Source organism: Oxyura jamaicensis, chromosome Z (assembly GCF_011077185.1).
Source record: "Oxyura jamaicensis isolate SHBP4307 breed ruddy duck chromosome Z, BPBGC_Ojam_1.0, whole genome shotgun sequence".
Classification (NCBI taxonomy): domain Eukaryota; kingdom Metazoa; phylum Chordata; class Aves; order Anseriformes; family Anatidae; genus Oxyura; species Oxyura jamaicensis.
In genome coordinates, this window is record NC_048926.1 from 45,231,334 (window position 1) to 45,242,855 (window position 11,522).

The 11,522-nt window shown below is 44.9% G+C and overlaps 2 protein-coding genes across 8 annotated transcripts in view; both read right to left on the reverse strand.

The window, feature by feature from the left end:
* CDC14B (cell division cycle 14B) overlaps positions 1 to 4,513 on the reverse strand; it is a 46,073-nt gene extending 41,560 nt beyond the window's left edge. For 5 of the 7 annotated variants that reach the window (XM_035309170.1, XM_035309169.1, XM_035309168.1 and 2 more), the window contains exon 1: positions 4,127 to 4,513. In XM_035309170.1, the coding sequence (XP_035165061.1) occupies positions 4,127 to 4,298 (172 nt within the window). In that variant the 5' untranslated portion in view covers positions 4,299 to 4,513. The remainder of the gene's footprint in view (positions 1 to 4,126) is intronic. The other 2 variants (XM_035309164.1, XM_035309163.1) reach the window with 1 other exon arrangement.
* Positions 4,514 to 6,576: 2,063 nt separating this feature from the next.
* On the reverse strand, positions 6,577 to 11,195 carry PRXL2C (peroxiredoxin like 2C). The gene is made up of 6 exons (XM_035310609.1): positions 10,882 to 11,195; positions 10,372 to 10,440; positions 8,741 to 8,794; positions 8,236 to 8,341; positions 7,860 to 7,991; positions 6,577 to 7,253 (listed from the first exon to the last, which is right to left on the reverse strand). Exons 1-6 carry the CDS (start codon positions 11,170 to 11,172, stop codon positions 7,126 to 7,128), a joined length of 780 nt encoding a protein of 259 aa, XP_035166500.1. The 5' UTR covers positions 11,173 to 11,195; the 3' UTR covers positions 6,577 to 7,125.
* Positions 11,196 to 11,522: the final 327 nt, after the last annotated feature.

Below are 11,522 nucleotides of genomic sequence, written 5' to 3' on the forward strand. Positions count from 1 at the left end.
ACGGTAACCAAGGATTAATGTGTTAATTTTTGAACATGAGTAACACAGAGAGACGAGAATTTCTTCATTAAGGATCCAATTGCAGGACCAGGGCTTATACATAAAATACACTGGAGCAGCAGTAAACTTATTTCAATAGGACTCCACAAAGGTTTGGGCTGCAGGAGAAAGACTTCCATTTTAATATTTTTATGCTTCGTTTGTTAATTTTAACTTTTCAGTATCTCATTTACAAGTAATGTATTCGAGTACATCCAGATTCTTGCAAATTTCTCATAAAAGGTCATCATAAAATTATCATAAACTAGAGCAGATCTTTCTAATCGTCTTTCAGAAGAATGAGAAAGCAGGGCTTACTGCCTTCCAGGCTGCATCTGCACTGCAATTAGGAGATATGACTGCAGTACATTACATTAGATGTACTTCAATTACATTTAATTTTGTTTGCCTCAAATAACAAAACAGTTAAAATACAGAAACATGGACTTCACTGTTGGCAATTAATTTGAGTAAGCATCCAGTGTACAACAAAACGAGCCTGTAGACCCCTAACTGAGGACTATGTTTCCACAGCTTTGCTACTGCTAGTACAAAAACTACTGAGATTAAAGCTAGCACAAGCATGTCTACACAAGCTATAATAATCACACATCTGATTTCAGTGTGCACAGAAAGAAATGCATTTTGCTTGTTTTTCAGATCTACAGTGTTCTGTGGAAGCATGCCTACAGAAAACTGAGAGCTGCCACTTCATAATCATATTCACGTGAATACAGAGATGACAAAATAATCTTCTTGCCTTTACTCTCAATAAGCCTGATGCTTCTATGGATCTGCTGTAAAGGCCTTACAGAAAGAAATTTCAGTAATTCAAGTGGCAACTAAACACCAGACAGGCACTCGCTACAGGACAAGTCATACAAACAGCAAAGGTTATTTCAAAAAAAAAGAGCAACTCTGCTTTGCTATTATTAAACAGATGCCTCAAGATGAGAAATTCAGAGGAGGCTGACAGCACAACAAAATACCACGTTAGTCTGTTTTGAATTACCAGGAATGCAACCAGAGAGTTATTTACTATTGTAACAGAAGTGCATTTCTAAATCCAGGGTTAGTGCCTAGTATTTTGTTATGTTGGATTTAAGGACCCAAAAATAACAGGAAGACACAAGAGAAAACAAAAGACAGATTCTGTTGCAATATCAAGATGATGAGCAAAATTGTAGATTTTCTTTTTAGTCATCCTATCCTTGGAAAGATTCATTCACTCATCTTTACAACGTACTTCAAATCTAAGTGATGATACTGTTGGCAATAACAACAATAGCCTGGCCTTCTGAAAAAGAACATGAAGACATGGTAAAGGGTAAAGGAATTTTTTATTTAAACTCAAACCATGAAAAAATATTTTCAGGGCCACATCATGACTGATCAACAACATTGTGTTGCTTCTATAATTCTGTGATTTCCTTAAATACAGTCCTTATGCTCTGCTGCTCAGTTGATTTACAAGACTACATTACGTATGTTCCCGCTCTTTCAGTACTGGATTAGATACTGAAAGCCTTAGACCTGCGTTTAAAATCTTAATTTTGAGACAGGCTCACCAGTAAGTGAGGTTACACTGATAAAAGATTAAATACAACTGTTGTACTGAGAGACTTGTATAATGAAAACTAATTAAAAGTATTGTGAAAATTCCCCCTAAATTGTTTTCAGCATGCCAAAAAAAAAGGTTTTCTTCAAAATACACAAGATTTATAGTGTCAAACCAGCAACAGAGGAAAGACAAAGCAAAACCCTTGGACTCCATGGTTTCAAGACAGAAACAAGAAGAAAAAACCTCAACCCACCTATCTATAAACATATTAAACCAAATGTTGTTTCACAAAACTCCACATGACAGCGTAAGTAAGATGACTCTCAATTATACAGAAAAAAAAAAAAAAAAGCATGTATGGTACAGCTTAGGGCTTTCTTTTCAGAGTTAGTTCCTCACTGTAACCAACTCTATACCCATTTAGCAGGAGGACAAACAAACATCAAGAAATGTCCCACGATGTAGCATCATTAAAACTTATTCATAGTTACTTTATTTTGGAATTAACTACTGGAGAGAGGTGAGAGAGACACACACACCTTTTTCCCAAAGTTAATGCCTTTTAATTACACATCTTCTCTAGGATGCTACTTGTAAAAATCAGAGAAGAAAATACTAGCTTTTGAGCTTCTCAAGCAGAACTGTTACATTTTCTTTAGGTCATATAAATTATGTCTTTCAGAGATCAGAAGGATATGGGAATATGCTTCCAATAAACACAAGTGCATTCAGTACCAGCAAATTGAATTCATACCGGCCAGTCTCATGCATTAGTTGACAAAGACAAAATGGTAAAATTTACCATGTAGCTTAGCAGACCAAAATAAACAGTATTTGAGAAGCACAGCTTTTCTGAACTACTCTTAGCAGCAAACAAGAATATTTAGATGACCCTGACATATGGTTGATAGGTATGATTCATTAGGAAATACAGGAAGGCAGTAATTACTTTATTATTTTGCATAAAAAAATCCACGCATATGATGGATTACAAACTCTGTTATGTATCAGAGCAAATGTAAAATCAGGCAAGGAAAGATCCATAAATCTTTACAGCTATTTGGGTTGTTTTGTGCTCTTGTCTTCAGCAACGATGAAAAGGAGAGCAGCCTGCAATGTTCTTAATGAGTTAGGAAGTGTTTTTTGTAAGCAGATAAGCTAATGCAGGTATTTTAGCCTTTACAGGTGCTGAAATATTTACCAGTAGGTCCAATTGCAAAAGTAGGGCCTTAAGCTTTAATCTTCCTCCAGTCCAGAACTATTAATTCATCTCTCAGAACTTCATTACAAGAAGGCAGAACTGACAGTTCAAAACCTGAAACAACTTTTAAAGCAGATGAATGAAAAGGCAAGCCTGAGGGCTCATTCTTTTAGGGTTTTTCTATTTAAAAATAATAATAATAATAATAAGTATGTCATACCAGTGCAATGAAGATTAGGCTGTAATTGTTCCATTATTAAAAGCTTGTAAACAGCAGCCACCGTGAGCAGTGAGATCAAGGCAAAATGAAACATTATTAAATGTAAGAACATACTGCATTTAACTGAGTTTGGTAAACTGTGCGCTGCCTTGTATGTCAAAATCCCACTGAAAAACACAAGTCAGATCCCAGGTGCCGAGCTGTATTATTTGAACAAGTGAACATTTCTTCGGAGGAGAAAACATGGTCATTTGACAGGCCTATTCGACGCCAGGAGTGTATCAACAGACCCAAGCAACTGCTGCGTGAGAGTGGCTGGAGAGACCTGCTTGCTACAGACCTGGGCTGGGCAAGCTGCACAGTGTTCCAGTGAGCGAAATCACTGACATCGGGCAGGCATCACCTGCCAAATTGCAGGTTTCTACATTTAACCCTAGAGCCGCACCACTGTAATTTTCGATATGAATGGTTACAGCCGAGATGTTACAGAGAAATGAGGGCTCGGAGCTGTGTGTCATTACAGACCTCGGCGTAAACACACCGCTGTGTCCCTCCGGGCAGATCAGACACAAAACGCTGTCTCTTAGGCTGGGGCAATTTTATTCCGCGACAGTACCGGAGCCTTTTAAAGCGAGGCATTCGGCGTGCTTCGGGGATTCACATCCTTCCCACGGCACCCTGCCCGCCTCCCAAAGCACTGGCGTGGTCGCAGGACTGCCTCAGCACGCTGCCGTGAGGACACACAGCGGTCTGATTAAACCACCCTGCCCTCAGCAAGGACGGGACCGGTGCCTTTTGTCCCCGCTCGCTCCCCACGCGCTGGTCTGACCGGAGGTGCGCGGGGCTTACTTCGCGTTCCCCCCAGAAGTAACTAACGCCGTCCCCGGAGCCGACGCGGCACGGGCGGTTCATTTTCTGGGGGGTTCTTTTTCCCCCAGCCCCGTGTTTTGCTGCGCGTTCCCCTCCGGCCCCTCACAGCCGCTGTTCCCCAGCGCTGCCAACAAACTTCCCGGGGCCGGGCAGCGGCTCCGCGCCCCGCGGGCAACTTTCGGACCGGACCCCCCCCACCCCCGCCCCGCCCCGCCGCCCCCGTCACGCCCCTCACCGGCGATCTTCACGCAGGTCTCGGTCCCGGCGGGGGCTGGCGGCGGCTGCTGCTGCCCTCGCCGCTCCGCCTCGCCCCCCGCCGCCCTCGCCGCCGCGCTCCGAGTTCTCTTCAGAGCCGGCGGCGCTGGGGCGGCGCGGCGCCGGGCCTCGGCCCAGCTCTTCCGCTTCATGGCGGAGGCGGCCGCGCCGCTACGGTGGGGGCGAGGCGGCGCGGATCATCCCCGCCGCGCCGCTCCCCGCGGGGATCGCGATGCCGCGGGGGAGGAGGGACCCGGCGGCGGCGGCGGTGGCGGCGGCGGCTGACGCGTCTCCCCGGACACCGCCCCCTCCCCTCCCGCCGCCCCGTGCACCGACGGGCCCCCCGCCCCGCCGCGGCGGCGGCTCCCGGCCGCCCCCCCCCGCCCCCCGCCTCTGCCGCTGATTGGGCCGGGGCCGCGTGGCGTCAGCGGCGCGGAGCGGTGCGGACTGTGACGTCATAGGGGCCGCCGTAACAGGTGGGCCCGCGGAGGGGCGGCGGGACCGGACCGGACGGGACGGGACGGGACGGGGCGGGGCGGGGCGGGCGGCCTCGCCTCACGGCCCTGCCACACGCGGGGCCAGCGGTGGTCATCTCCCGCTGCCGAACTTTGTAAAAACAACATTTTTTTGGTAAAAAGCACTTAAAAAAAAAAAAATGTAAAAATACGTTTTTTTTTTTTTTTTTTTTTTTTTTTTCAAAACCACTTCGATTTGGTAAAAACGCTTCGTGTAAAAACTTCAGTAAAAGCACTTTTTTGTACTTTTTTTTAACCACTTTTTTGTTTACGTTCTTTGTAACACCTTCCCCCCCCCCCCCTTTTTTTAACACTTTTTTCTTCCTTTAAAAAAAAAAACAAAAAACTTTTAAATACACTTTTTAGTCACGCAGCAGACCTGGCACCGCGCTACCGCCCTTCCCTACCAGCACACGCCCGCCATGCACCTCTGGATGTCCCACCAGCATTGCGGGCTTGCGCCGTGGTCCAGCCGCACACCGCAAACACGCGGCCTGTGCCTTAATGGCAGCTGCGTTTCTCATGAGCCCTCCTCTGTCGTTTTTCCCTCTTTTTGCTGCTCTTCATGTTGTGAGCCTTGGGGATGAACGTGCGGGTTGTGCTGGAGGCCGTGGGACAGCTTCTGGCAGTGCTAAGGTTGGGTGACTAAGCAACAGCGCAAGTTGCACCTTCATTCGTTCTGACCCATGCTGGGAGTCCTCACTTTTAGCTGTCATTTGTTTATATATATATTTTTTTAACTTGCCAAATGCTTCTTTTAAAATCGAAAGCACAGGGAAGGTGAAAGTGAAATGACTGGAAAACAAAAGTAGAACTAGAACCGGTGTCTTTGGCAGGGATGATCGGACAAATGAATGAGTGTGGGAGCACTGCGGATAAACTGGGTGCTCCTTCACTTCCAAAATGATAAAATCCCTGCGTTTCTCGTCTTCATTTTGCACGCACAGTCTGGGGCTTCCATCTCTCCTCCTGCTGCTTTCCCCTCCTGTGAGCCTCAGCTGCCGGACAGGCGCCAGCTGCCGTCTGCTGTGCCGCCTTCTGAGGGAGCCTCCGGGCTGCCCTGCAAGAGCCAGGGTTCAAAGTCTGCGCAGGACTGCTGACAGCCCTCTTCTGAGCGCCCTTTAGTCAGAGCAGGGAACCCAGTGCAGTATTTTTACATCCTCTCGTTAAACACGTGCTGTCCAAATACGTATGTAATTAATAAGGGGCTAAGGGACAGCACCTTCTGGTGTAATTACATTGCTCCCTATCACTATTTATCTTAAGCCTTTTATTATTCATCAAGGGGCGCTGCATTTAATTTCACGTGATCTTAATGGCATCGAGAGCTCTCAGAAGTTTGCTCTGGGCCTGCCTTAATGGATGCAGGCACAAAACTCAGTGTTAGACATACCGCTTTAGAATCGTGATAGGCTTAAGGCTGGTGAGATTTAGCAGGTGAGATATGTACGAGTAGCGGCAGTGTACAGTGAAGGCCAAAGATCAGAAACCGCAGAGGAGGATATGCTCTTCCATAAATCTCACAGATTTTTATTTTGAAATTGCTAAAATGTGTCTCATGCCTCAAAACAGGGCAAATACTACTTTAATGAAAACAATAGATTCTGAACACAGGCATTTCTAGAAAAATAGATCATAGAAAATCTGACAGAAACACAAACTAAAATGTCCTCAGCTCAGCTATAACTAAGAAATAACTTAGAAATAACTAAGGATGTTTTTTCACAGACCTCTTGCTCTGACAGAAAATACATACATACACAGGAGAATGTACTGCTGCAAATATTCGTAAAAAAATAAACAACCATGACCTACTCCAAAACTGACAATCTGACCAGAAACAGGTTTAGCACCCCTCTCTTCCTGTTTTTACAGACCCACCTTTTTGTATTACACAAAACAACTGTAGACAACAGATGATATATACAAAATATTTATTTTAAACTATTAAATGTATTCCATAACGTCCACCCTTGCCAGATGCAAGAGTAGATAACGGCTTAGATCCCACTGTTTGCAACAGTGAGCTTTCAAAGTGTATTTTAAATACAAGATTGCCACACAGTGCTGGAGGCTTGAAAACCACTGAGAAGTTCTGGGTTGAAAGCCGATGTGATTTAGCGAAAGGCAAGAATCCCAAGTTCTTCCCAAGCAAAACCAGATTTTTGTTTAATGCATCCCAAAGGAAGATTTTCAAAATGTGTTAGCAAGATTGTTACATGAGAAAATAATAAGCTGCAGGAATTTTTGCAATAAGTATCAGTTGCATTTTAGTTTTTGTTATCTTACACACAAATAGCACTTCAGCATCCGTCTTCAGTGTCAGGTAGTTTATTCTTTGCTCTGATAGTCTAGATATGGTTTCTGATGTCCCATAAAGATGCAAGAGTACAGATGCTGGTGGCAATTCACTGCAGAATCGTTCTTGTAGAGAATAAACAAAAAATGACACATTTTCTCTGCATCATATGTCAATAATCTGGGGTTTGTTTGTGAAATTTACTGTTTTAACTCCTGCCAGTTGCAAAACTGTGTTAATGGGAACATGATCCAACCTGTTTTTATCAAGGTGCAAAAAATGAACTTCATTACCTGGAATGGAATGAGAATAAACATGTAAATAGTTGAATACTATACTTATTTAAGAACATAAGTGAATCGTAGAAGCATTCTAATTTCCCACAAGCTCTTGTACAGATGTGTGCTAGCTGTAGGTTGTATAATACACTGTATTTTAAATTATGGATTTTTAAAATTATGTTGTAGAAACATGGGGCACTGAGGCATCTAACTGAATTAAATCTGCTGTAGCATGGTGGTTCCTAATGATTTGAGGAGATTACTTTGTCATGTGTTAGCCCCACTTCATGATTTATTCCTCTATTAAAAACACATTAAATGCCTAGAATCAAATCAAAAGCAGAATGTGGGTGCACACCACAACGTCAAAAAAAATAAATCCAAACTTCAAGCCAGTTTTTCTATCAGGGCCACTATCAGCTTTGTGCCGTCTCTGCAGGAGGTGGAATTGCACAATGGCACCTCCATGGGTTCCTTCAGCTAGCAGAATCTGATAGACTACACTAGACTGTCCTTTCCCCTTGGGAGTCTGCAGGGACAGCAGCCGAGATGGCAGCACTAAAGCAAACAGCGGAAGGAAGTCTACATTTGTTTTTCAGACAAAATAAATGGGCTCACCTGGGCCTAAAATCAGAGTTCCTCCTTGCTGAGCGGGGTCTCCTTGAAAGTCAAAAGCTGGACCAGTCATTGCTCTCCACATACTCTTAATACTTCCCAAGAACGCACTTGATTTTACATGAGGGCTCTGCACTAAACAAAACAGCAAAGTACTTGTTACCTAGAAATACAAAAATACCTAGAGAGAACAACAAAATCAAACTGTTGCTGTGAATAGTTTCCTGACTACTGAAGAAATGGGGTGTGTTTTGCCAACGTACAGCTTACAAGAGATGGTATGGTGAGCAACTCCCTTCCTATTTACATTGCGATCATGGTATTTTATCAGAGCATTCTTGTTCTGTGAGTCAATTCAATGTGAGAAAAATTTTCTTACCTGGTAAGTTATTACCTTCACCTCTTTTCATGCCAAGTGTTTTATAAATTTCCCTTTGTGGATCTACATACATTTCATGGGTATAACCAGTTAAACTGCAAAAAGGCTGCAAAATATGTATATATAAAAAAAAAAAATGATACATTATAAGGTTAGAACTAGTTAGGATCTACTGACAGTGGAAAAAATACTGACACAGCCCCAATTTTAAAACCTGTGACTTTTGTCATGTTAAATGAAACTAAAAGCCAAAAATTTTTAGCCCTAAAGCTTTTACTAAAACAAAGCTCCCAGTGAAATCTGGAAAATATTTTTCCTTAACAAGTCTCAGTGGATTTTAAAACGAAAGCTTTAGTTACTTGCTTTATGCATGTACTACCAATTGCTTCATGACCTGGTTTTCAGTGGTTGCAAATGACCATCTTTTCACTCTGAGCAAAATCCTTCAATGCAGATCATAAGATGCAATACAAAACACAATTTATTTAATGACTACCTGATTTACCTTGATGTGATGATAAGATGACTGTCCAATAACAATAAGCCTCACATTTGCTTCCTAGAACAAAACACAGGTATTGAAACTGAAAAGAGGAACTCTGTGTTTCTGCATGGCTGCAAAGCATTAGCAGTCTGATGTTCTGCAATAATGATCATGGTGTACTGAGTTAAAATTATTTGAAATTAATATCACTGACATTTGGAACATGCGCTTTGTCACCCACAGTTAGCAGCTACATACATTTATTAAGTGGTAAATTACTTTTTAAAGATAATTTTTAAGTTACAGGTATGTAAACTTTACGTTTTCTGTAGCATTAGTAGCATCATCTTTTCAATTGATTGCAACCTGCTTATGATTTTGAAAATGGAACATTTCAGTGAAGTTACACCTGCATCTAAAGAAACAGCATGCAAACACTGATGTACAAACAAGTACATCTGTGATTTTCATATACCGATGACCCTCAATATATATAACTTCAACCAACATGTAGTGCTGCCTTTTGCAGGTGCAACGTTGAGCCTGAGCCTAATACAGGCCAACACTTTATTTAGCTGCCGAGAACAAATTTAATAAAGTATCAGAAGTTGCTGTTGTTTGTTGTGTTTTGTGTGTTTTTTTTGTTTTGTTTTGTTTTTGTTTTTAATGTTGGGGTATTATGCTTGGCTATCCCATACAGAATCATTTTGTTTGTTGGGAAAAGAAGCCCCGCCTAAAAATAAATAGTCTTACAAAAAAAAAAAAAAAAGGAAGGATTTGATTTTCCATATGTATATCTTTAAGCAGCCAAATTAAGATATTAAGATGTCATTCTGAGTGATGCTAATTGAACAGTTTAGAAAAATCTGTCCTGAGGAGGCATGCTGCCAAAGAAATTAACCCTCTTCAAATCCAAGCTCTTAGTCCATTTGAGGACTACTGTCAGCATGGAGCTGGGTCTCTGTCACCTGCTGTGCTGCTGTTGGAAACAAAATATGTCAGACTTGCAATCGGCAGCCTAGAAGAGACAGTTTGATCTCCCTCGTCTAGCAGGGGACCCTTGTCTTTCTCTTGTATCTCCTAGCACCTGACAAATACCAGTCCACAGCAAGTCCTGCCCACTCCATTTCTCCTTTCTGTCACTCTGACTCCTGTTTGTGCAGCTGACTGGTGGACAGGTCACACAGCTGATGCAGCTTACAATAAAAAAAAAAAAAAAAAATCACAGAAGAGAGACTATTTGTAATCCAAATCACTTTTCTGATCTCATTCCGTGTACAACCAGCATTCAGCTGTAGCAGCATAATGGGATGGGCAGTAGCCAGGGGTCGCAGTTGACAGCTGCTAGGGCACTGCTAATACCGAAAGAAATGCCTATCAAATGTTGTCTAATTGTTTGGGTAGAAAAATCAGCATCAAGCTAACAGTGCAAAGAGAAATAATGATGTTGCAACAGAGCATGCAGTGCAATAAATCCCTGTCTCCCAGGCAGATGCATTATGGCAGTTGTAGCAAAGAAGGCAAGCACTTTCTCCTGAGCCTCTGTATGATTTTGTGAAAGTTTAAGCCTTGTGCAAGCCTGCAGGAGACAATTGATCAGCTGGACTGCAGCAGCCCCCCATACAAACATGTACATGGGGTGTTGTACTTACTTGTAAGTAACTCCTGGGGACTTTTGCCAGGTCTTCCACATACTCCTTGCAGGTGTAACACAAAAAACTCTGCAACACAGCCGGTTGGACGTGTCACAAACAGGCGTTATTGCACAGCAACGAAACACCTCATTCTGACTTTGGCACAAACTGCTTTTGGAGGTGACTGGGAACTGGGAACGCAACAGATAAAAGTTCACTGCAGTCACCAAATGTGGGTTAGGCTCCTGGTTTCACCCAAGCCTGAACAAGGACACCAGGCGTGGGGCCCTGCTAGTGTTTACATCTCTAGGAACGTGAGAGCCGGCTTGTCAGCTGGGAAACCGGGAAACAGCATCCTTGCTTCCCTAAGGACAGGGCAGAAGAACTGTTTGGTCTGGGACGAAAACTGCATCGCTTTGCCAGAGTACGGGGGGCTCTGCTGCCGGTTTTCCTCTCCCCCACCCTCTCGAGTGACTCCCCCGGGGCCTGAGGCGTGCGGGCCCGCTCTGCCCGCCGCTCCCCGCTCACCCTGACGAACACCACGATGGCCTTCTGCTCCCCGTACAGGGCGGCGAAGGGCACCCTCCGCCCCTCGCCGTCCGCCACCAGGCAGCGGGACGCCTCCCGCAGCTCCGCGGCCTCCGGGCTGGGCGCGGCGGGCGCCCTGCGGACCTGCTCCGTGACGGGGGGGGCCGGCGGCAAGGACATGGCCGACAACGCCGCCGCCCCGGCCCGGCCCGGCCCGGCCCTGCCTTCCCGCAGGCGGGGAGGGAAAGGCGGAGCCGGCCGGGGAAGCGCCGGGGCCGGGTGGGAGGGCATCGCCTCGGCCCTGCGCCCGGAGCTGGCCGGGGATGAAGGAGGAATGGGGCCTCCGAGCGGACGGGGAGGGAGATCCGCTGCCAGCTTCTGTGTTTCAAATAGCAGCTCCAGCTCGCAGGAGTGGCGGGTGAACGGAGGCAGCGCCGCACAGCCCCCGGTTCGGGGCACCCTGTGCAGGGTGGTGGTGCTGGAGGGCTGTGAGTGAGCTGGAAACTTGCGTTTTCTGGGATCTGTCGAGTTGCAGCACAGAAAGTGCAGACCCTGGTTCCTTGCTGAAGTCGGAGAGGCAAAACTGGGCCGGACTCCGGCAGGTGACCAGCAGAGGATGGAGGGCACACAGAATGGAGAGA